The 23,760-nt window shown below is 37.9% G+C and overlaps 4 protein-coding genes across 7 annotated transcripts in view; 2 read left to right on the top strand and 2 right to left on the bottom strand.

The window, feature by feature from the left end:
* Positions 1 to 23,760, top strand: part of Tmem63 (transmembrane protein 63) — a 109,609-nt gene that overhangs the window by 55,345 nt on the left and 30,504 nt on the right. The gene's annotated exons all lie outside the window — the stretch shown is intronic.
* On the bottom strand, positions 8,647 to 12,288 carry LOC136414644 (uncharacterized). Of its 2 annotated transcripts, XM_066398796.1 has the most exons (5): positions 12,204 to 12,288; positions 10,307 to 10,508; positions 9,898 to 10,245; positions 9,328 to 9,810; positions 8,647 to 9,275 (listed from the first exon to the last, which is right to left on the bottom strand). In XM_066398796.1, the coding sequence occupies exons 2-5, from the start codon at positions 10,501 to 10,503 to the stop codon at positions 8,837 to 8,839; spliced, it is 1,467 nt and encodes a 488-aa protein (XP_066254893.1). In that variant the 5' UTR covers positions 10,504 to 10,508; positions 12,204 to 12,288; the 3' UTR covers positions 8,647 to 8,836. The 2 variants fall into 2 exon arrangements, with proteins under 2 accessions (XP_066254893.1, XP_066254894.1); XM_066398797.1 differs by lacking the exon at positions 12,204 to 12,288 and having other exon boundaries at positions 10,307 to 10,585.
* LOC136414893 (uncharacterized) lies at positions 15,490 to 17,372 on the top strand. Of its 2 annotated transcripts, none has more exons than XM_066399172.1 (2): positions 15,490 to 15,688; positions 16,325 to 17,372. In XM_066399172.1, the coding sequence occupies exon 2, from the start codon at positions 16,326 to 16,328 to the stop codon at positions 17,271 to 17,273; it is 948 nt and encodes a 315-aa protein (XP_066255269.1). In that variant the 5' UTR covers positions 15,490 to 15,688; position 16,325; the 3' UTR covers positions 17,274 to 17,372. The 2 variants fall into 2 exon arrangements, with proteins under 2 accessions (XP_066255269.1, XP_066255268.1); XM_066399171.1 differs by having other exon boundaries at positions 15,490 to 15,736.
* On the bottom strand, positions 18,037 to 19,692 carry RpL17 (ribosomal protein L17). 2 transcript variants are annotated; one of them, XM_066399177.1, is made up of 4 exons: positions 19,597 to 19,692; positions 19,308 to 19,398; positions 18,495 to 18,767; positions 18,037 to 18,330 (listed from the first exon to the last, which is right to left on the bottom strand). In XM_066399177.1, exons 2-4 carry the CDS (start codon positions 19,386 to 19,388, stop codon positions 18,154 to 18,156), a joined length of 531 nt encoding a protein of 176 aa, XP_066255274.1. In that variant the 5' UTR covers positions 19,389 to 19,398; positions 19,597 to 19,692; the 3' UTR covers positions 18,037 to 18,153. The 2 variants fall into 2 exon arrangements, with proteins under 2 accessions (XP_066255274.1, XP_066255273.1); XM_066399176.1 differs by lacking the exon at positions 19,597 to 19,692 and having other exon boundaries at positions 19,308 to 19,465.

The following is a 23,760-nucleotide window of genomic DNA, read 5'->3' as shown; positions in this document are numbered from 1 at the left end:
GTGCCTTCAGCATCCCTTAGAGAGGGCTCAGAAGGAAAGGTGGACTTGCTTCGCCGCCCCCCCCCCCCCCCCCCCCTCCTCCTCCTCAAGGTCTTCAATCAAACGTTTTCAGAATAATTCGAAACGGTGCTACTTCATCGGCGACCTCTCGTTGGCGGTACCGTGAACGCTGACACATGGAGCCTCAGCAGCCCTACAAAAATCTTCACTGCCGATCATCTGGGTGAATGAAACTGAGGCAGAAAAACAGTGGCGCAGCTACGATTTTGGCCAACTTCGACGTTCAACATTTTGGAGCCGCTGGGCGCGTTTTAGCGACCTTTTGCTAGCCTTGATGGGACGCATTTTATTGATAATTGTACTAAATGTTTTAATTTGCGACACGGTAATTCGGCTCCGATGTACAGGGCAGGCCACATGAGTGCACGTTTTTTCGGTGATTTCCACGACACCCTGCAGAGTAACCTAGAGACTACGGAAGAGCCCATCCTGGACCAGTAGCCAGAGTTGTCGTTCAGGGTAATTTTGTTTTTTATTGATTACGTGATCTGCGTTTCATCTTAGCTACGTCACCTTATAGGCATATATAGGGTGGTTCAATTGCGATGGGCCACTATTGCTATCTTCTAAACCGTAAACGTTACAAGTTCGATTAAATCAGGCGAAAGTTGTCGAATTCGAAGTTCTCGAGGTACTGTTGGCAAAATTTGTCCGGTTTCGGAAGTATTGGGAAAAAACGAAGTTTTGCCAACAGTGCATCGAGATCTTCAAATTCGACAACTTTTGTCTAATTTAACTGAACTTGTAACGTTTACAGTTGAGAAGATAACAATAGTGTCCCATAGCACTTGGATCACCCTGTTCTGGTATAAATCTGAAGGGTGGCGCCTTTTCGATGGATTTAGAGGTCTTGGCCAATAAATAGACGAAACGTGACACATACCCGTTCCGATTTCCAGGTGAAATTTTTGAGACGATTGTCGGATGGCTAATCGGTTTTCGATCTACAGGGCGGTCCTGAAACATTTTTCATTAGAGTCGTGTCTCTGCTATTACGGAAGAAAGCTCGACAACAGCCCAGTTGGCAATATTTTAGATATTGTTTGGTTACAATTCCCTAACGTGGGCGAAATTTTTCTGTCGAGAGCGCTTTTCAGTTCTGACATAAAGTTATGTTGTTTTTTGGGACACCAGATAAATTATTCGTTTATTCGATGAGTGCATTTTCCAACGATTCCAACGATTTTGGTATGCCCACCTCAAATGGTTTCTTAAAAATGAATTAAAAATGTGTTTTCCCATAGAGAGTAAGTAACGTGTTAAAAAAGACTGCTCGCGAGGCTGCTTCCCCCAAACCTGAGGATGATATGTCCTTTCCAATGCATTGCTTCTTATGGGAAAAACATCCTTTTAACTGATTTTTTCAGAAACCAATAGAGATAAATATAATATATCAGACCGTATATCATTGGAACCAGCTAAAAGAGACCTAACCAACGAACCAATGATATACAGCATGCTCAAGAAAAAGAAACATAGTTTTGTATCGTAACTGAAAAGCCATTCGCGTGCAGAACAGATCTAACAAATTCTGCATTATCTCCTTAATGGTTGTTGCAAAGCAACCAAACCACGCTTTAGTCATAATTCTAGTTTTTCAGAAGCTTCTCATTAATTTCATATGACGTGAACCTAGGAAAAATAGCAGAGGTCGTTAAAAACAAAACGCCCTAATGCATTCAAACAAAATAGGTCGCGTTGGTACAAATCGTAAATGGTTGTATAATACCATAATCAATTTACTGAAAAGGAACTTCGCTCTTTCACGCTAATATCATCAAGACTGACCACTCCTTTAGTTGTATTGGCAAATCACCACTTGTCAATACCGTTAATAAAGTGCTTGGATATGTAACTCAATAGTGACGTTTCGCTTAGGTTGGGCACGAGCTTGATTTTTTTTCTTGCAACGCGAATGCTAGTAAAATGCAGGTCACCTTTGAACCTCAAGAGAGCGCAAAGAAGGCCCTAAATCCAGAATGTAATTGGACCCTTGAACGTGCCGATACTGCTTTGCATATCTGCGAAAGCGATCCTTAAATTAGCGTATGGGTAAACTGATAAAATTAATACCCATAATTTGCCATAAGTTGTCGTCGGAGAGGACACATGTCCATCGTTAAAAGATAAGGGAACACTCTTAAGCGCACCCATAAATACTGTTAACGATCTCATGCAACGCCCTTTGCCGTAAGAGTTGAGATTTGAGGACAAAGTGTATTGCATCCTGTTGTTTTATAGTTGAAAGCTCTTTTCACTGGGCCCGTTATTGCTTGCAACGCTCCTTGGGTCATTACCGTTATTCGAAATGTCACCATTCCCTTTGAAATGAAGACCGGAGGAATATCTATTGCTCAAGCCCGAAACCGCGGATTTTTACTTTAAGGAAACATTGCCAATGGATATTCTTACTGGTTCTATGATGCACGAGCTTCCTTAACGATTTCAAAACACGCGGAGTTGGTAAGCTTCAGTTGGCTTCAGTTTAATGAGCGTTTATATGCAAATCATTAGTTCATTCCCATGGTCGTAAGGACGGTTTCATTTTATCTCTTCCCAATTTTCCTGCTCTATATTAATTCCAGGAGATACGAAGTTTGATTGGCAGTCCCGTAGAACTTCATTAAAATCCAGTGACGGACTTGGACGGAGCCGGACAGGACGGCGATGCGGCCGGAAGCGCACGCCGCTGGTGCCCACATGTATTGAGAGCAAATAATTTCGATATTTGCACAAAAAGTCATCACTCGAAATTCGGAAAGTTTGTTAAAAAGGACGTAACAATGCTCAGCAAAAAGTCGTCGTTCACCACTTAAAATTCGTAGAAGGTCTGATGGCTCATAATCCTAATTTGTCAGCACCGCTACGAGAGGCTCAGGGTCGTACCGGGAAAGTCCGATTAATAAAATCGAGTTTTCCTTGATACTTTGCTTTTAAGAATCGGACCCAATTTTGGCAACAACTCAGATCGAAAGAAGCATAGATGGGGGAAATAATTCTGAGAAATCGGTGGGTCCTAAGACATCGAGATACGCCAATGGCGTGCCGTGCATCAAGGCTCCCCAAGCAATGCGGGCAGTTCAGTGCCTGGGGGTCCAAGACTCACATGAATTTGTTTTGCACCGAGGTCCGTTTACGAATAGATCCGCCACTGTCAAAATAACAGCAAATTTATCGAATCGGCTCGGAAAAAGAACTGCAAATGAATTAGCAGCCAATAGAAGCGAAGTATTGCGTGAGCTGCGCATGCTCGAGTGCGCAGCTACCCGTGCGCAGAACCAGTCTGTGGGTATTTATTACATATTAAATCTAATAAATTTCAGAAGCAATTGCTGCGATTTTCAAATAATTTGCCATGCTCTTAGCTCGCCCGAAACCACGACATCGCGTGAAGGAATGTTCGGTAACTCTTTTATTTTATAAGCAGACAGTACCTTTAAACACGATTCAATTGAATCCAATTGCATCTAGTTGGTAAATTCTAGTGTTAAAATTAGATAATAAGTTAGTGGTATACGAAGACACAAGAATTACTTGTACTAGATAGGTAGGACTTTAAGGTGCCAATTAGAGGAATCGTGCGAGATACCAGACGTAGGTAGTACCAATTATTGTTATTTAATTACTCAAAAGGTCCGTATACTACGCTGGACTTGCAGAGAGTAAGGGTATTATTAGTACGTAGGCTTGTCGTACCGAAAACAAGGTGTTCTCACATAAACGTTTTAACTGAAGAAAGTGAGGAAATAAATCCATTGTCCTCGGATCGTGTCGGAGAAAATTGTACCTTTTTTAATTCGAGTCCCATCGGATGTGATTTCCTTAAACCTAATAAATAATGTAAATTTAATCGACTTCGCTCTGTGCCGAAATCCAATTTTGTCTTTGCTTTATCCCCCTAATCTGGCACATTCAAAACTCTATACAAACAGTTAAATATTCCTTAAAAAGCGATTTACTATGCCCTTTGCTTAGTCCTTTAGCTGCTTTATGAGGAATAATAATTTTTCATCGTTTTTTTAATCGGATTTTTTAATTTGCGCCGCCAGTTTTGTACTGAAGCCTATTTGAGTATTTAAGGAATATGTAAGCGGATCAATTAGGTCGGTAGGTACCTCTTTGTTCAGGTTAGTCCAGGTTAGTCGGTTGTGTGAACGCAATTGTTATCAGTTAGTAATCCATGTACTCTGAAAAAGCATTTCTGCGAGGTTTAAAACGTGGAAAGGAGATTAGGCCCCCCTCACAGGCGCAGTTGGTCGTGAGGAGGACTGAAAGGCGGCATAAGGCCTCAAATTCCTCATTTGGTGCTAACAGTTGAGTGGGGGTAATCAGAAGAAAAGGGTCATGCGAATGTTCTTTGTTTGATATTCAAGGGTGGCTGCTAGGCACAGGGTGATTCAACCACGACTGAACATACCCAAACTAGCAAACGGGTGTTCAGTGTTTGGTGACGTCACCTTGGTGACATCAGCTTTGCTGTAACAATCGATATCGGTATCGGTATCGATATTTCTAGGGCACAAAACTGCAAAAATGCAAATTTTCAGTAAACGCCCTGAAACTTTTCTGTAGATGACGATCAAAAAATGCCCAAAGCAGCTGTTGCTCAGCATGTCCATGGGCTGAAAGTCGCCAGTTTTCTGATTGAAGATACTATCTGCCTGGCAGTTCCAGGATGTAAAGGATCAATGGCGTATCCTGATTGTTGAACGAACGCGGTTCCAGAAGCTCCTTGCTGTGCCAATCCTTTCCGTAAATTGTGGGTTCAGTGATGTACTTCACCACTCCATTCCTCTAATTTTACATAAACATGTCAAGCAATGTGAAATTCATCTAATTGGTAGTTTGAAGAAACACTAAGTGAAAACCTGAAAACACAATAGACGTCCATCGTCTTTGAAAATAGTGAAATTTTAATTTCATTCCATTGTATGAATATAAATACAAAAAAGATTAATCTACAGAGCCTGGCAAGCGGAAAAGTTATGGCTGCAATTTAATTTAAAGCAAATATTCGCAAAGCGAGTTTTTGTAATTTTATTTCATGTCTATGCAGCACTAAAAACCGTAGGAAAAGAAGATAGGTGGGTATATCATAATTTCCTCTGGGATACGCCGCATACGACGAAACGGTATAGATGTCATCAGCAACACGTTTTTTAATCACATTCTCTGAATTTATTATTTATGCCGCCTCCTGTAATTCCTTTTTATTTGATTTTTTCGAGGTCTGCGCTTTGATGTTTTATTTATTCGCTCTTGTGCAGGTAACCGACAAAAAATGTGTAATTTATCACGATCACTTTCAATTTCAATTACCTATCCCGTCCTTAGCTTAATACTCGTTTCCCATATTCAGATTAATAGTTATGTGGCTGATGGAGTTGCGATTTTTATACGGGACGATTCAAAGGTATGGGATCAAATTTCTAGGAATTTTTCAGTGCACCAACAGAAGACGTTTGAATATGGGAACTTCCATGTCCGGAAATTAAGGCTCGCATAAGCGTCTTAAAGGCGCTACGGCCTTAAAGACGCTCTTGTGCAAAAATGTGTTTCATCCAGTTTAAGCACGTTTTATTTTAATTTGTTTGTACAAAATAGCACCAAAATAATTATTCAAAATTTCGTCTTTGAACATTCATCCACCTGTTTAAACGACGTACGTGGCTTCTGCCAATTTAGCTAAAAATTTGATAATCGTTTTAAACGACTTCAAATGCCACAGTAATTCATATAATCGGGTCTTGCTGCGTTTCCATTGGCGTCTCACAAACCAGAGACTTTACATGTCCTCACAGAAAGAAATCTAAAGGTATTAGATCGGGTGACCTAGGGGGCGACGGAACTGGACCACTGTTTATCTGCAACTCGCTAGAGAACCTCTTCCTCAAAACGGATTGTCTTTATTGTTCTTTCAGCTATAGGATCGTGCGTATTATATTTAAAAGTGCCAGTCTCGGCAAGTCGTCAAAGAATTGCAATACGTTTTTGTGCCCAGGACGATGCCTTGTGAGAGATATTTCCGAACATGAGCTCTTATAATCAAATGCCTTCTATTGCACTGAACAATCCCTAAAAGCTTAATCCCATGGTTCTGAGTCATCCTGTAGTTAATTTACGAATAACCGGCGAGTAAAAGAAATATTCCTCCACATTGCTCTTCTTCTATTAAAATGACAATTAAATTAATAAAATTCACACCTTAATTATTTCGCTTTTAAAATTGTAAATTGTCTTATAAGAATAAGAAATAAGGCGACTGATAACAATCTCTTTATGTGTGTTAATATGAATATGCATAAGAAAGCTAGTCACCAGAACCAGTGTGGGACAGAAGACAGCAATCATTATGATAATTTGAAGATTTTATCGAGTAATAAATTACCACTACGTGTAATCATCAAAGTTCCTCGAGGGCACCTACTTCCCAGGTGCAATAGATGCAATAAAATGATTTTAATTCGTTTCTTTTGACACGATAAAATTGGGTTTTGCAAATTTAAATGTCGTTAGCTTTGTTACCGGGTAGAAAATCAATTCTAGATTGTCAACACCCGGCAAAAATGCGAAAGAGCATTTCGAACAAGTACCTTAGCTAACTTATCTAGCCTCAAGAGGGCGGGAGGAGGGGGGGGGGGGGGAGGGGGGGGGGTAGATTGAGCAGTGGTACAAGGTGACAAACCAGGAAGAGCGGCATACTTTCCTGGTTGGCAGTTTTTTTTTTAACAGTAGAGGAGCAGTGATTAGCCTAGTGCACCAGACTTGCTAAGGCCGGCCCTGACTATTTGGATTTTCATGCTTGGTAGTAATGCTTTATTTACATTTTCATTCAGAAACAAGCACTTTTACCTTTCAAGTCAAATTTGAGCCTTTAAAAAGCAATATGAAGGTTACTTCAGGATGGTGTGTTTAATCTTTGCTACATATCTACAGGGTTTTTCAAATTAGACCCTATTAAAGAGAGGGTCCTATCCGCAGCAATTAAAAATTAAAATTTTCTACGTATAGATAGAGAATATTACAGTCATAATTAAAATTTATTCATCAGTAGATAAATAATTTAATCGTTTATACACAGCCTCCTCATAAATCTTAATGTTTGAAGTGATCTCATGCAGCCACGGCTAGTAAAAGACCAAGATTTCTATTCACCAATTAGTCAAGAATAAGACAGAACTAGAATGTAAACAATATTAATGTAGTAATTTAAACTTTAAATAAAGCTTAAACATTTTGGAAAAAAGCTTAGAATATTTTGCTCCAGAGGAGACTTACAAAACATTCCTAGAACAAAGCCTGAAAAGTCATAGCATACTTATTTAATATACTCCTTAATTAATAACATACCCTATTGATAATACTTTGATACGTGAGTTGCATATACATACATATTAAGTTATAATAGCTCCTGGAATACTGCTTTTTGCTTTTTTTCTCTAGTTTTTTTCGTTTTTACCACAGAAATTTTCAACTTCTTTCTTTTTATACAATTAAGTACACGCCACTGAATTTAGCATTTAATTGAAGAATTTAATCAACCACATAATAATAAATTACCCACTAATGCCTTGAGGTCAGTACATCTAATTATTTACCGCACTCGTGTAGGTAAAAATAAAGAATTCTACTTTATTATACATGTTAATCTACTGAGTGTCACCAGCAAGACTGATTTATAATAATTATTTGTTTAATTGAATATCGAATTAGGTCCCTTTTATACCTAAGTCATGTACGTTCACTGAATAATCTTAAGATAATATGTAAAACCAAAGTAAACCGAAGAGAGTAAATGCGACGCTAATCTAGAAGAGAGGCAATTTATAGAGATCTGTTTTTAGTAAACTTAAAATAAATATGTTTTTGTCACTGGGAAGACCAGTTTAGAAACGTGATCTAATGTAGGTCGATAATGGGAACATATTCAAGTTCCTACATCATTAAATACAATCACGTTGAGTGCAGTGAATGCATTGAATAGAAGTTTTTATGCTAGATGCAAATACACGAATGTATTAGTTTCTGGACACTATGGTGAAGGATTTAATTCATAAACCTCGATTTTATCTTTTTTTAGCGATTTAGTGTAGATCGGTAATGGGAACATATTCAAATTCCTACATCACTGGTTGCAATCGCATTGGGCGCAGTGAGTACATTAAATAAAAGCTTTTACCCCAAGTGCAGATCCAAGAACGTATTAGTTTCTGGATATTATGGTGAAGGAAAAAATTCATAGTCAATTTTACCTTTTTTTAGGAAAATTTGTGGAGGTTCTAAGACAACACAAACAAAATGAAAAGAAAACTACAAATAAAGACAAAGTATGTATTGTATAAGACTGTGATGCGCCAATGATTTAGTATAACTCAGAGTTGTAAAGATGATTCATAGTTAATTTGAAACATTTTATATTTAAGTATAGTAAAAGCAAATGCATGGGATACAACCAGACACAATTGTGAGGTAAGAGTTAGGACCAAGAAAGATTGAGAAGAAAAATGAGTTTTAAACATTTTCTTCGCACTTAGGCCAGCTTATCCCCGGATCCATCACTGGGAAAAACACACCAATTGAAGTCAATTTATAGCTTTTTTACTAAATATAAGAATACGTATAAAAAGCAAATAATAACCGTTATATCAAAGTTAAAATATACATCTATCGTTTTAACATAAATTATCTTAACTGCAACTAAACCACAATGCTGCAGACAACACATTGCAGTGAGTGTCTAGCAATACCTATTATATCACCCTTTAAGAAAGTTTCCCTACCCATCTGCCGCCCGATAGGGCGGAGTGTTATATGCATATCTATTCCTATCAGCTTCAGAATAAATCCTTCTTTCCGGATTTTTCTTGACTTCTCTAACATTGACATCGGTCAATACTTTGACCGGATAAGGTGCCTTATTCTCTTCTTCATATCTGGCGGCTTTGGGGTAGTTAGCCCTGTATCTATAGGGGTCATTTAAATATCTATCATCGTATCTATACTGTTCATAGCGGTAACGGTCCCTAAGGTTGACATTGGGGGGAGTTCGGGACACTTCTGGAAGGGTTGCGTAGTAAATTATACGTTTTTGCGATGGTTTTGCCATCGGGGCTGCAGTATAGTCGTTACGGGTTCGATATTGACTATCGTATCTCGGGCGGTAGTAGTCACGGTAGTCACCACGGGGGTCATAACTAGCCGCTTGAACTTCATCTCTAAAAATAGTTTGGCTTCATTGTTTCGATCATGAAATTACGATAAAATTACCTGTAATAGCCTCGCTCAGGCTCCCTGAGCGCAGTGAGAGGCCCGTAGGACCTAAATCTTCTCCTATAGGGGTTGTCTCTAGTCATCTCCCGGTCTAGATCTCTTGGAGGTAACCCCCTCTCTGGAAGCAAAGCCCTTTCGGAAACTAAAGATCTTTCAGGAGCTAAAACCCTCTCAGGCGCGAACGCCCTCTCAGATTCTCGATCAAAATACCTAGCCCTCGCCTCTCTCTCGTAAGGTCTTAGTTCCGAATGCGCTAGTCGATTATCCTCGAAATTTTGGGTGACGAAATGAACTCTCGGTGCTCTGATACTGTCACTAGACGAAGGAAGGTTATCATTGAAGGCCACTTCATCCCCTTTGCTAACAGGGTACACATTTTTCATCCAATGCTCCACTTTTGCCCCACGAGATTCGCGATTTATGTCGTCTGGAGGATCCATTACTAGTTTTTCTGTTAATGGGTCAAGATTTGGTAGGTTCCTGAAAAGATGCCTAAGGAATGATATACCTGGACAGATGAAGAAGAGCCAAACCGGTCTTAACAATTTAGTGATTTCAATAACAAACCTTTCTTGATCGCTGGAAGCCCCTCTAGATTCCTCACCAACACTTTCAAGCGGTGATCTCCGAAACCTGATGAAATCATTAATTTCCACCTCCTTGTCTGCAACGAACAATTTGCTTTCAGCTTTCTCAACACCTTCCGTCAGATTTCCAGTTTCCAATGGACCAATTTCTAATGGTTTTCCCAAGTTCTTCACTCTTCCGATTATGGAACTCTCGTCTGGATCCGATGATTCTTTAACGCTGCGTCTTTTTCTGTTGCTGATGGGAATGTTGCTAGTGTGGAATTGCGGTCTAGGAGCGTCTTGGTACAGGCGGAAGGTTCTAGCTTCATCGAAAGACCTCGTGGGTCTGGAATATAATGAGGAAGCATGTAGCGATGGAGTGATGCTGGATTATCGCTACATGTTACCTAAAGAAATACTCTTTGGGATCGCTGTCAGGAGATCTTCCTCTTCTGGTGCGAAGCAGCTCTAAGTCCATCTCGTTATCCTGATGGTCTCCATGGTCATAGCTCTCAATTGGAATGTCGTCTATGTAGATGTAATCCTGGCACAGACATCTCTCAGCCAATATTAGAAAAGCAAATGCGCAAATTATTAGATCCATTCTATCTGCAAAGATAAATCAAATGCCCATTAACAACATTGGTCTAAGCTAAACAAGATTTTAGTAACCAGATATGGTTAATAATAACACGTTTACAGGCTATTGCGCGTAATTATATGAAGCCATGTAATTTACAATATTTGTCATGGATATTGTGTTCATACAAGGTTAGTCGCTCTTTCGATATGTTAAAACAAACGTGCAGAATTCAGTGACCCAAAAGACAGACAAATAAACCGGAAGCATTCGATGTTGGCATTATGAAGTGTTCTTTGAATTTGCTGCCCTGACAAGGATAAAACAGAATTTGCTCTGAACTTGCAAAATTCACGTAGTTTGGTATTTAGAAAAAATGTTAGAGGCTACTTGAATTAGAGGGGGAGTAAGGTTCAAGACCTAGACCTCAAATTGCTTGTGTTATCTTAACAAGGAGTCGCCCAATTCTATTGACGCTCAGAAAGAAAATGAATTCTAAATAGGAGTGGTATACGGGGTGGCCCAAGTTCGGACTCAAAAGCTGTAGGAGATCCTAGATTGGTTTATTTGCGACAAAGTTACGCAACTAGCCACTCGACGAGAGTTTTGGCAATCCGACGTTTCTACTTCACTCCATCATCAACTTTAAAAAACCATGATTTTTTTTGACATATAATTTAATTTCAAAAATACAGAGTGAATCTTAAGTAAGGGTATTTGTTTTAATACGATATAGACCCCAAAAAACTAAACAAATTCTTTATGCAACATTTTTTCGAAATCTCAAAAACAACCTAAATATGTGCGTATGAAAGTTTTAACAAAAAACGAAACTTTTCATTATTATTTCCTCCGGAATTGACTACAAAAGGTGCTCGGAATTGTCGCTACTGAATTCATTAACACAAATTGTCGCTCGTCTTACTCACTACTCTGTTCATGCCGTTAGAAGAAATCTTTTTCCTAAAATCATTTCTGCGGCGTTTTCTATTTGTTCGCGAAACTTCGCCACTGTGTTAATTTCAGTCGTGAACACCAAACTTTTCATATAAAATAAAATACAAATAAAATTACGTGGATTCAGGTCTGGTGATCTCGCCTGCCACCTTATCGGTCCATTGCGGGGTATTCACCTGTTAGAAAATTGGTTATTTGAAAAATCTCGTACTTTTTTTTACTTTTTTTTATACTCGTACATTTCTGATGTTTTTGAACTTTCGAAGAAATGTTGCATAAAGATTTTGTTTGGTTTTTTCAGGTCTATGTCGTGTTAAAATAAAAATCCCTACGTAAGATTCACTCTGTATTTAAAATGATATTCAATATAATTGAACAGGGCTCTTAATACGACAGGAGATTGCATTTCACACTGAGGCATTGGCTCGCCCTGTATCATTCTGCACTTGTTTTTTAATCGTTTTTTCTTTACATCCCAGGTTGGAAGGGGGTTGTTCCAAATTCGAGAAATCTCAAAATTGAAACGCGCTGAAAATTTTGATTTATCAAAAAAAGAATTATGTACGCCCATGTCTGCACAGAAAACATCTTCAAATCTTGGAACGAAACATGTTTCAAATATCCTAAAATGTAAATGATATAGTATCTCGAAAACTATAAGAGATACGCAATCGGAAAAATTGGGGCAAAATAGCTAAATTAGTAGCCAAATGCCAATTAATATCTGCACAGGAAACACTTTCAAAAATATCGAGAAAACAACTTACGAATCACTTTCCAAAATGAATATTTATAGAGACTACACTGACTAGTTAGTACACAATGTTTGTCACATGTGTTTTACCTGTAAACTATTAAATAATGCAAAACAGAAATGTCAGTAAACTGTAGGAAATAACGGAATTAGACATGGGGGGGTAACAAAAGAGATTAATCCTGTACAGGTGAATGAGTCTCAATAGTAACGTTAGTTGCACTACAAAGCGTACAGTACTGCGACTATCAGGAACTACGCCTTCATGACAACAGGTAACTGAACTGAGTCTAAGTGTCTAAATAGATTGAATATTCATAAAACATATTCTTAGAACCTTTCGTACACATTCTAAGACTCTTAGGACATGTAGGTACCATCACGAGTAGCCAGGAAATGCGCAGGCCTGCTCTTAGTGCAAGCAACGAGAGAATAATGCTTGAACCGAAACTCCTAAGCCGAAAAATCAGATAACAATATAATGAGTTAATTTCAAATTCAGGATGTTCAACTATTACGATTGGAACTAATTTTTATTAATTACTCCTGCTTTTTCTACTGTTGATATAAGACACCGTTACTACACCCTCTAAAAAATTCCTTAATTCATTTGCATTAAAATTTTCCTGAAAGTTTCCAATTTTAGCCACTTTTCGAATTTTAGGCGCCGATCTTTTGTTACCCTCATGGTCAATTTCATCGGAAATGGGAGCCGAAGTAAAGGCCTCGATGAGCTCTATCAGCCCGCGTTGAGTGGGTCGCTCCCCTTCTCTCAGTTGCCGAGATACGGACTTACTTCAATACTGACTTTCTTGATTTTGAAAGTGTCTCGCAATGAAGAATCTTCGAATTTCGTTTTTAAGCTCCCAGAGCCTCAATGGACCTATCCAGGGTCAACAGAGGATCTATATCTGCCGATTGGAGCAACAAACATCACCTCCAAACGTTGTAATTTTTCCTGAAAATTTCCAAAGGGACGCGAAGTACTCAATTTTAACCACTTTTAAAATGTTTAGCTCCGGCCTTTGGGAACCCGAAGAGCAATTGCATTAAAAATCCAATCAACCTGCCCTGAGCGGGGTGCTCGCTTTATTTCCGTTTCCGAGATATGGACTAGCTTTAATGCCGGTTTTCTCGATTTTGAAAGTGCCTTGGAATGAGGATTCTTCAAATTGCGTTTTAAGGTTCCGGAGCCTCAATGGAAGCTTAAATATCACGTACGACCAAAGCCAAGCGATAACATTATTATTCGCAAGAATTACAACTAATTATGGACATCACGATGTTTTCTTCATCAAACGAGGTCTCATTTTTAATGAATTGGCCTGGGTGATAACATTAAGGCGTTTTCATTAAATGCAATCGACTACCACAGCAAAACAAAAATAATTCACCGAAATTTCCTTCTTTTTAGATAAAGAGCCAGTAATTCAAGCGACCAACAACATCACACAAATACGTTAAAACGGATTGGATTACATGTTTTAATTGGTACTACCAATTAACGTGTTATCAGTCCAGCTCGCATTTAGTCTGACTGGAACGTTATCATTCTGTGACTATCTACATACATCCTCAGCCTACAGTAACCAGCACGTCCCAAAATGTTGGTTTATTGCTTTGAAGAATATCACCTTCCAAATGCGACTTTTTAAGGATGTTCTACCACCAAGTATCATCAAACACCAGACGAATAACCAGCGTTTCTGGAACCCAATCTCTTGGGTCCCGTTTGACGCGGTTATCTAGGAAGGATAGTTTTCAGATTCCCACAGTCATAGTCCTGCAGATTTCGTCTTTAAAAGTTCTCGTTTCCTGAAGATTATCCTCTTATACTGCCAAGTTACTCATTCTATACAGGGTGTAACATATCATCATGGAGATGTTTCAGGGAGCGATAGTACTTTGGAAAATAATTTTAAAAAATGCTAATAGACCCATGGTGAAAACGCACCATTTTACAGGGCAGTAAAGCTTCATATTTCCTCTCATATTATGCGAGAACATTTTCAACAGTTTTTATAATTTTGGTTTCGTTTAGATTTATTTCTATTTAAAGAAATTTGATTAAACGTTACGAATTGCTTCAGATAGCTGATAACTGAGTTTGATTATTGCTTTCCTCACTTTCTTTACATTCTTAATTTGCATCAAAAGATATTTGTGCGAATTCTATGAAAACGGTGCAGGATATCAAAGTACTGCAAAAGAGCAAAAAGCTAAAGAATTGAAGAGGGAATTTAAATTTAAAATGAGAATTCATGTAGGGTGTTCCAAAAGGAAGCTCAAAGCATAAAATAATATATGACCCTAAAAAACATAAAACCCAATATATGGCTACCGGCCATTTTGACATTTTGTTGTAGAGAGTCTTAAAGAAAATAGGTGTATGAAATTTCATAGTTTTAACTCGGGGCACACGTGAGAAAAACGCAAAATGTGAGAAAAAATGTAAAACTTTGCCACACTGTATATCGAAAATGGAGCCTTTTTGATCATGAGGCTATCAACATTTGTTGGGTATTTTACAAAATACTGTCACCCCCTGAAATATCTCCTTGGTGATACGTTACACCCTGCATAGTAAATTGTACAAGGTGCTCAAATAAGTAGCACCTCACAGCTGCAAAGCTATGAATTGATACAGTACCTTGATAGGAATTTAAGTAGCAAAATTTTAAAAACTGCATAAACTTATGTGAAAATCTAAGTGCGAAAAGAAGCGAATGGATTAAGGAAAGTGAACTAAGAAAGGAGCTATGTAGAAGGAGAGAAAAAATACAATAGGAAAACAAGAAACATAGCAGGGAGGCCGATCAGAGAAAGATGAGCAAAAAACATGAAAGAAGGATTTTCTAAAAAAAATGTTGCTGTATTTAGATTTTTCAGATCACATTGAAACTGAATCCAATTTCCCCTCACTCCCTCTTATAAGCAAAATCAACCTTCAGAAAGTGAGACTGTAGGCATCCTTAAGAGACTAGACCTGTTGCCCACCTTATCTAGTGGAAAAACTGTAGAACCCTACTCCCTTCAGTGGGTAACCAGTTCATCATCAGTTCCGAATTTCAAAGCTACATGGACTAAAAACCAGAATTGCTATCTCACATTAGTGGACCTACCACACACTTGGCAAAAACCAGCCACGATAATTACTTCCGCTGTTAATGGACCTGCCATCAAATCTTTTCGTAAACAAACTAGATCTGACTGGGTTCCGGTTTGGAACCACTGTGAAATTGAATTTTTCCCAAAACAAAACATGCGCTAATCTCTAGGGATGACACAGAAACCGAAAGACATGTTAACATGCTAGTACTAGGCGATACTTGCCACGGACAAATAAAGTTCAGTTTTAACAACTTTTCGGACAATTCCCTAAGGAGAGTTAGGACATGTGTTTATAAAAGGATACTCGAGATTTAATTATGCCAGTTGTTGATGAAATCACATAACGCAGCACTTCGGCAAATGCAGTTCAGTGTTGTTTTTGATAAAGTTGGTACTCAGTAAAAAAATCGGATTGCTCTACTCTTTGTGGTTCAGGCAAGTTTTGTTTTGTTACGTTGGCGGATTGTTTAACAGGGGATTGGGTGCAATAAAAAAAAAGGTGAAAATCAATATCGTTAAAACAAGTCTCTATTCTGCTATTTATTTTCTCTCAATTTCATTCCTTGTTCTGCATTGTCCACAGTTATAGACAAAATGGTGAACGCTAAAGCAATGATTTGCACCAAAAGGGCTATCTATGGCTCTGAGAGTATTTAAATAAAATTTTCTTTATCACGATTTCATCACAATTGCTAATTCAGCAGAATATACAATTCCTGTCCCGGCGTTAGGTAGTAAAGGAAGACATATTTTCTCCCATCGCACCTAACTGAATTAAACCAGGACACAAACGTCTAACCTTAGAGCAAAGATATTATTCAATATGTCATATCCATTCATTGTGGCTTCAATCACTACGATTTAACTGATACAATTTAGCTCAATTTAGGGTCTTATATAGGTCCATTGCTCCAGTACAGTGTTAAGACACCGAACGGTATTTTATAACTCTCCTTAATACACTTCAATAAACTTCCTGTGTTGGTCCAGTGCTTGTATTCAGTGAATTGTCTTCAATTGCAGAATGCCATCGAATGAGAACGAAGACTCACTAAATGACGAAACTTCTTTGGGGCTGAGCTGCCTTCTAGACTTCCTCCCCTTCGAAGATGACTCCTTGGAGTTTCCTTTCAATGATCCTTTCAAGCCAGACAGCTCGAAGAAAGACTGCGCGGTTATTAATGGGGATGATAAGTTCCTGGACAACATAATAAAGAGTTTACTGGACAGCAATGACAAGCTATCTGAAGACTCAAACGATAGCGTTTTGGAGTTCGACAACTTCCTGGACGCTTCCATGGACAATCAGGAAATCTCAGTTCTGGGTGTAAATCTAAACTTGCAGACTGATACGGTTAACACGTACTTTAGTGACTCTTGTGAGTTCGACTTCCAGTTCTCTGAAGGGGGAAGTGACTTTATTGTGAACTCCTCCATAGATTACGTGATGGACAATCCCACAATTGATACTGAAAGTCGCGATATCGTCAGCATGTTTCCGCATATGAATGAGGAGAAAAACTTGAGAAGGCGCAATCTTCTGTATGAGAGCACTTGTCCAGGACTTAACTCCACAAACCCCGAAGCTAAGATTAACGTGCAATTTTTTAAAAAACGAGATCATTCTTACACCAACAAAACCAAGCAAGACGAGGACAAATATTTCACTTGCCCCATAATCAACTGTGAAAAGGTCTACGCCAAATCTTCACACCTTAAGGCGCATCTAAGAAGGCATTCAGGTGAAAAACCTTTTGTGTGCAACTGGCAAAACTGTACTTGGAGGTTTTCAAGATCAGATGAACTTGCTCGGCATAAAAGGTCACATTCGGGAATCAAACCCTACAAATGCGAGTTGTGCGAAAAGGCATTTTCCAGGTCTGATCACCTCGCCAAGCATCGCAAGGTCCACAAAAAGAGGATGGCACAGAGCGGGAGCTATTATATCAAGAAGAGGGCGCGGTATAGTTAGTTTTTAAAAAAATTAAAATTTTATAGGTAAATACTGAGTTTGAATTAATTTCTATTAAGTATTGCTATAGACTTTATGAAGGATAGGTAGGTGTTTTAGGTTTCATAATTTTAATTGTGTATAGGCTGGTCATAGAAGTCAGGGGCTTACTGATAAGTGTAGGTAATAGCTTTTCCCAGTTTTTGGTTGGGTCTCAGAAATTTTAACAAAAAGCACAATTCTGGCCTGAGGGTATATGTGGTCAGATTCAGGTATAGGTTTAACAACTTTTTTGACAGTGCTCTTACTGTCATATAGATTATCCATACCTCCCTTCATTAGACAGTTCCTACATTTACCTACTTAAAATAGGCCTTAAGAGAATTCAAGAAACGTTTCAATACTTTGTTTTGTGGAATATTTACCACCAACATGTCCATGTTTTGACCATCTATTACAAATTTGCTATAAATAAACAGTTATATGAAGAAGCACTTTGTTTATTAATCACCTGGAATTTCCGAAGCAGGACAACAAATATAATAAGACTTTCATGACTTGTAGAGGTCAACATATGACAAAAAATAAGTACTTAAGTATTATTTACCTGTAATCATTTCCAACGTATTTGCATAACACTGTGTGAAATATAGTGGCTTCTCAGATTTAAAAAAATATATAATGTTTGAGAGAAACCATCTTTGTGTCTATGAACTGATAGTTTAGATACCAAAGTACTGGGGGAAAATATACTAAATAAATTGGCATTAAAACAACCAGAAAATACACCGTCGATCAAACATTTTATTACATTATGAATTTAACAAATTAAATTAGGTTTATGTGAGTTTAAGCATAAACTCGCATAACCCGCAGTTGCGTAGAACTATGTAAAATAGTGTTACGCCACCGCGGGTTTGGACCTCTTACTGCCTTCTCCCGCCTTCTTTTTGGGGGTTTCTGGATTGGCTTCGCCTTCTGTTAACCACAACTCAATGTGACAAGGTGATGACATATATGGGTTGATTCTACCGTGGGCACGATAAGTACGACGTCTTAAACACGCTGCCCTATTAACCTGTAATTAGAAGAATTAGGTAATCACGAGCATTCTTTGTTGGAACTTGCAAATCACTCAATTCAAACTATAATACAGATTTAGTTTGCAAAGAGCATGCAATAACCAGATATACAACTGCATTTTCTAGCTTCACTAGAATTAAAATTATATTTCAACCTTACCTGAATATGATCAACGATAAGTCTGTCTACATCAAGGCCACTGTAGTCAGCATTGCTCTCAGCATTCCTCAAAAGTTGGAGTAAGAATTCAGCAGATTTCTTTGGCCAACGCCCCTGAGTGGTTCCAAATTGTTTGGCCTGAGCGCACCTTCCCACCCCACCATTGAATCTTCTGAAAGGAATGCACTCCTTCATGGCAATCACATTTTTGAGGTAAGCTTGTGCCCTTTTTAAAGGCAATTTCCTGATTGCGTTAGCAGTTTCACATGTGTTCTGAAATATTGTTTCAGAATGTAACTTTCTACCGGTCTTTTAGACCACTGTGGCTTGGTTTTTGTTAGAGATTGAGGTTTCAAAGTTTGCTCGAAGTTATTCATAACTCTTCAGTCATAAAACTGTAGCAAGTAAAATAACCTTTCAGCAATAATATTGGTTTCTCTCATGTAAGTACTTAGTATCTAAGGAATTGAAAATCATATCAGCTCAGCAAACAACCCTAGTTGTGCTTAGAAATACAAAAACCAAACAGAATTATTATTTACTTTCTACACCACATTGTCAATGTTCTCTCCACCTTTTTGCTCCATCTCTAATAAGAAATTAGCATATTTTACTGGGCACTCAACATTTTGTAGTAACTTCATTTTCTAACAAATCTTGTTCAGAATTGATGTTGCTGATGTAAATATCCGTAAAAAACTTCCAAAGCTTTGGATGTGTATTAGGGATTCCATGCACTTAGGGTTTCCATGCAAAATATTATTGTACCACAGCATATTTTATATGAACTTGTACGATAAAAACTGTATATACCTTGAAGTGGACACGTAAGTTGGAGCCTCGGGCTTTACAGGATTTGGCAGCATTTTCGGGTTCACGAGCGTACCGGCCCATTTTCCTTCACCTACAAGAAGAAACACTTTGAAGTTCGGCGACACCAATTATTGTGGTAAACTGATGTTATTTGGGAAACTATAAATTAAATTATCTACGGAAATGCCCAAATAACGGCTAGAAATTTTTTTTCTTGCGAGATGCATCGATTTGAGTTAAATATTTTTGGATTATTTTGGATTTTTCGACGATTTCCCCTAAAACATACCTCGAAGAACGAAAACTCCGTAGAAAAAGACAAGTGATTTGACGTTGACTGTTCAAGACAGGATTACTTTTTTGACAAATGACATTTCTAAAAAAAGATAGGAGAGATAGGAATGGGCGTACGTTATGATATTATATGTTGCATAACACGAGTATTTAGAGCTGCACTTGCTACACTATCGAACTATATATGTTACATCGATTACCAGGTTGCAGCTGATGTGAAATTTAAATAATTTCAAACAAAATTTGATTAAAAAAGTAAGATTTTCTGCTTAATATTTGTGAACACATTCCCCTGATGAAATAATGATAACTTTAGTATAATTTTACGTGACATAATAAATCTCGACTTTCATGCGCCTTTAATCCCCTAGCTGAAAATGGGTCATATAAAAACCAATAAAGATTTCTATCATGTTCTATTAACCACACTGGAAGTTATTTGGATCAAGAACAAGCTTTATAATGCCGTTTAATTTAAAACGGTGCGGCAAATAAAACATAAGAGAAAAACGAAAATTCTACTAGTAGAATTTCAATTGATGTAAATAAAATTGAACTAAAACAGAAACTTAAATGGCTCTAAATGAAATGGGATATTCAAATAGTTGTAAATATTGGCAAACTAGAATTTGAATCTATTAGTATCGATTAGGAAGCCTTTTATAACAGTCTATTCTTAATTATCAGTTTGAATCAATTTGAACGATCTGGAATCAAACACTTGCTATTTGGGTTTCCAAAATGTAATATTTCAAAAAGTGGAGAAGCTAGAATTGTTATACCTGCTATAAGGATTCGTTGGTATCAAAAAGCTCCTATAAGAATTTCCTCGTTAGAATCCAACTTATCCTTATTTTTTATGAATTTGAATTGTTTTGGAAAACAGCAACTTCTATTTGAAATTCCAACAGTCGTAAAACCTATCAGGTTTTTTTTCCGAATCGAGGCTAAAGGAGAGAGATCGTCAGGATCAGACCGGTCTCTCGCGTGGACCATTTCGCATTCCTGGGATAGAATTCCGATAGGTAAGCGGTTTAGATTGACCTCGTACTCGGCGTCAGGTAAGGCACTATGGGCCTCCATATTGTTCCACTCATCTGGAAGTAGTACGCACTGCGGCAGATTATCATCCTCGTCCAAACGGTTTAGAACTTGAGGCAAGGCCAATCTGAAATGAAACAGGAGGGTTGAGGTGTGTCCATGGAAACAGATAATGTATTTACAGCGATGCATTTTTCCTGTCCGGTAAAAAAAATTACAGTACTAGTCATGTAATTATGCTATTCTAGTATAGCGGAATGGGTATTCATTTAAAAACGCGCCGTAAAATATATGAGTTCGAGATTATAAGAAGAACTTACCCTCTCCTTCGTGTACCGTAAAGCTACGGATATATTTTGAACTACCGAACGAATATTTCCGTTACTAATCAACAAACGCACCAGACACGTCAGCTCATGTCTGCAGGTTGCACTCCTACTACCTAAACGCATAGATTTCCCCCACGCTCCAAAATTGCGCCATTATTATACCAGTCCCTTATAAGGGAAGCGGGGCACTAATGGGTTAAGGTAACCGGTATCAGTCCATGTACAGAGTTTTTTGAGCTCGGGCACGGACATTTTGGTACGAGTTGGGACAAAGTTGCGCAGTTTAATGCTCATTCGGAAACTGCTTCAGCATTGAAAAAAATCCAAATAATTCCGGAAATATCCGCAAGAAACTGAATGTTTTTAATTTGCTTTTTCTTAAGTTTAACCACAAGAACTACTCGTTGCAGAAAGTATTGTTAAAACGACTTTTTCAGCATGCGACATGGAAATGTCACAAGAGAAAATGTTTTTTCTCTGAGCGAGAAAGAAAGTGGGTTTTTTATTACATAAAAGAGACCTTGAAGTGCCACTTTTAATGCCTAGGCAGTCAAGTAGCCCTTTCACTGCCTAGACACATAAAAAGTTTTTCAGTCACCGCAAATTTGATGGATAAGCGGCAGTAAAAGTTTTTTTTGCATAAAGTTAAAACATCCAGAAACACGCAAGAAATGTGAAAAAATTAAACTAAAGAAGAAAATCAGAGAAAAAGTTTCACTGGGCGTAAACGCAAATTTTCTGCCTCAGTGTTTGTTTGCGAAAGCTGTAGGGATTATTCTCATCTTAAAGTAGATTCTAAGTGAGCAATAACCGAGGTGTTCACCCTTGAACTCGAAAAATTGACATTCCGTATGACATACCTCGTTAACGCTCCTTAAGTGAATGTCAATGATAATGAAAAACGTCAAAATAAGGTTAACGCGCACTGACATAAATGGCTTAAAACTTTCTGATGTGAAATTGTGGCATGACTGAGTATTAATGAACGTTACTTTATTGTCTTGAACAAGGAATGTTGCCGAACTTTCTATACAGATAGTGGGACTTTATCGAAACGTGTCTTGCTGAAAGCTGTCCAACGCGGACAGAAAAACGTATACATTTTAAATAAATTTACATGCTAATCCGTCTAAATTTCGCCCATTTTCGAATAATCTATTATTGGTTTAACTTAAAACAAGGAAAACAAAATAGGATTTCCCTTCGTCGGCAGGATTTTCGCGGCAATTCAGACAAATGCAACCGCGAAGACGTTTCAAATTGGGTCTAACTCGTAGAAATAAATCTCCTAGAAACATAATAAGACAAAAAATGGACTATTGACACAAAATATTATGAGTAGATAAATTATCCTCTGAAAAAAATCCCGTCACCAGTGCTTATTAGCTGTCGCATTCTTGGTTGGATGACTGACGTTGAAGAGTCCCGTTTTGGACGATATTGAAAGAATGAACAATCGAGTTGTTTCGTTTTTGACTGTCCTTCGCAACGAACAAGAGCGAGACGGACTGATGTCCGGAGCTCGGAATTTTATTCCAAACACGGCGAATGTCGAAGAATGCCGAGGACCATAGACGACGCAAAAAAAAACCGAGAAACTCCGATTAACTTGTCATTGTCTTGTGATGTTCCGAGTGGCGGCTTTCAACCGTATTTTAGAAGAGTTTAATTTCAGCTTAATTGACTTTTATTGCTTTCCTTGGAATGAAATAACAAAAAATGAGAAAACTTTTTTAGCATTTAATTTGTTTCTTTGTAAAGGACCTGAAAATGTGTTTCTTGTGACTAGCGATTATACCCCTCGTACCGCACAGCGAAGGTTTTGTTCTGATCTCGTTGACGTACATATTTCCCTCCGCGCCCCAAATCAGTACTCTGCCCTTCAGTTGATGGTTCGCAATAATGCACTCTATTTCTTGTTACTGTTACTTATCAAGGTTCAGCAGAACTTTCTGATATTGTCGCTGAAAAATCCTGAAATTCCAGCAGCGCAGAAAGCAGCTCCTTTCGATTAAGTCGCAGCTTAAAGTCTGCAGCTTCAGTATCGTCTGATTATTAACATTGATAATCAATCTATTCTTGAACAAGGAATTATTAGAAAGTGTCTCTCTGAAGTTCATACAACTCTCTGTAATTGCCTTTCAAAATTGAAACTCGCCGGTAAATATTGAACGTTTTCTAAGGTCCACAGGTTGTTCTTTTTAGAAAACTTCATCGCAGATTTCTGAGGTGATTGAGAAGAAATAAACAGAATTCCTGGAGTCCACTCTAAAGAAGCGACGAACAGCTCGATATACAGGGCGCTTTTTAAAAAGCTTCAATTTAAACACGGCGTCGAATCTTGGCTACTATAAGTTTGGCAAAAAGGGAGACTGCTTCTCCTAATCTAGTGAGTAAAATGTTCATTCTTATGGGGAAAAATACAGTTTTAATTAATTTCTCAGAAACTCATAGAGAAAAATACATCAAATTTTCAAAATCAATTAAAAGAAACCTGTGAAACGAATCAATATTATACAAGGTAGTTCTTCTAAAAGGAAACATTATATCATAATTGACAAAGAAGTATTGAAAGAAATATTTCGAGCTCGTTACTGAATTATATGCTAAAATCTCTAAAATATTGTCATGCGATGTGTTGCTTTAACGTCTACAATAACCGAGATGCGGCGTTCAAATGAAAAGCTTTTTCACAGACGCTCTGTATATCTAAAATGAATCTAGTTAGCTCTAAAACAATAAAACCGTAAAATTTTACTTGGAAATTGGTCTCGAGAATACCAAATACC

Source organism: Euwallacea similis, chromosome 18 (genome assembly GCF_039881205.1).
Source record: "Euwallacea similis isolate ESF13 chromosome 18, ESF131.1, whole genome shotgun sequence".
NCBI classification, from domain to species: Eukaryota; Metazoa; Arthropoda; class Insecta; order Coleoptera; family Curculionidae; genus Euwallacea; species Euwallacea similis.
The sequence above is the reverse complement of the archived record's forward strand: the minus strand, read 5'-3'. Positions and strand labels throughout refer to the sequence as shown.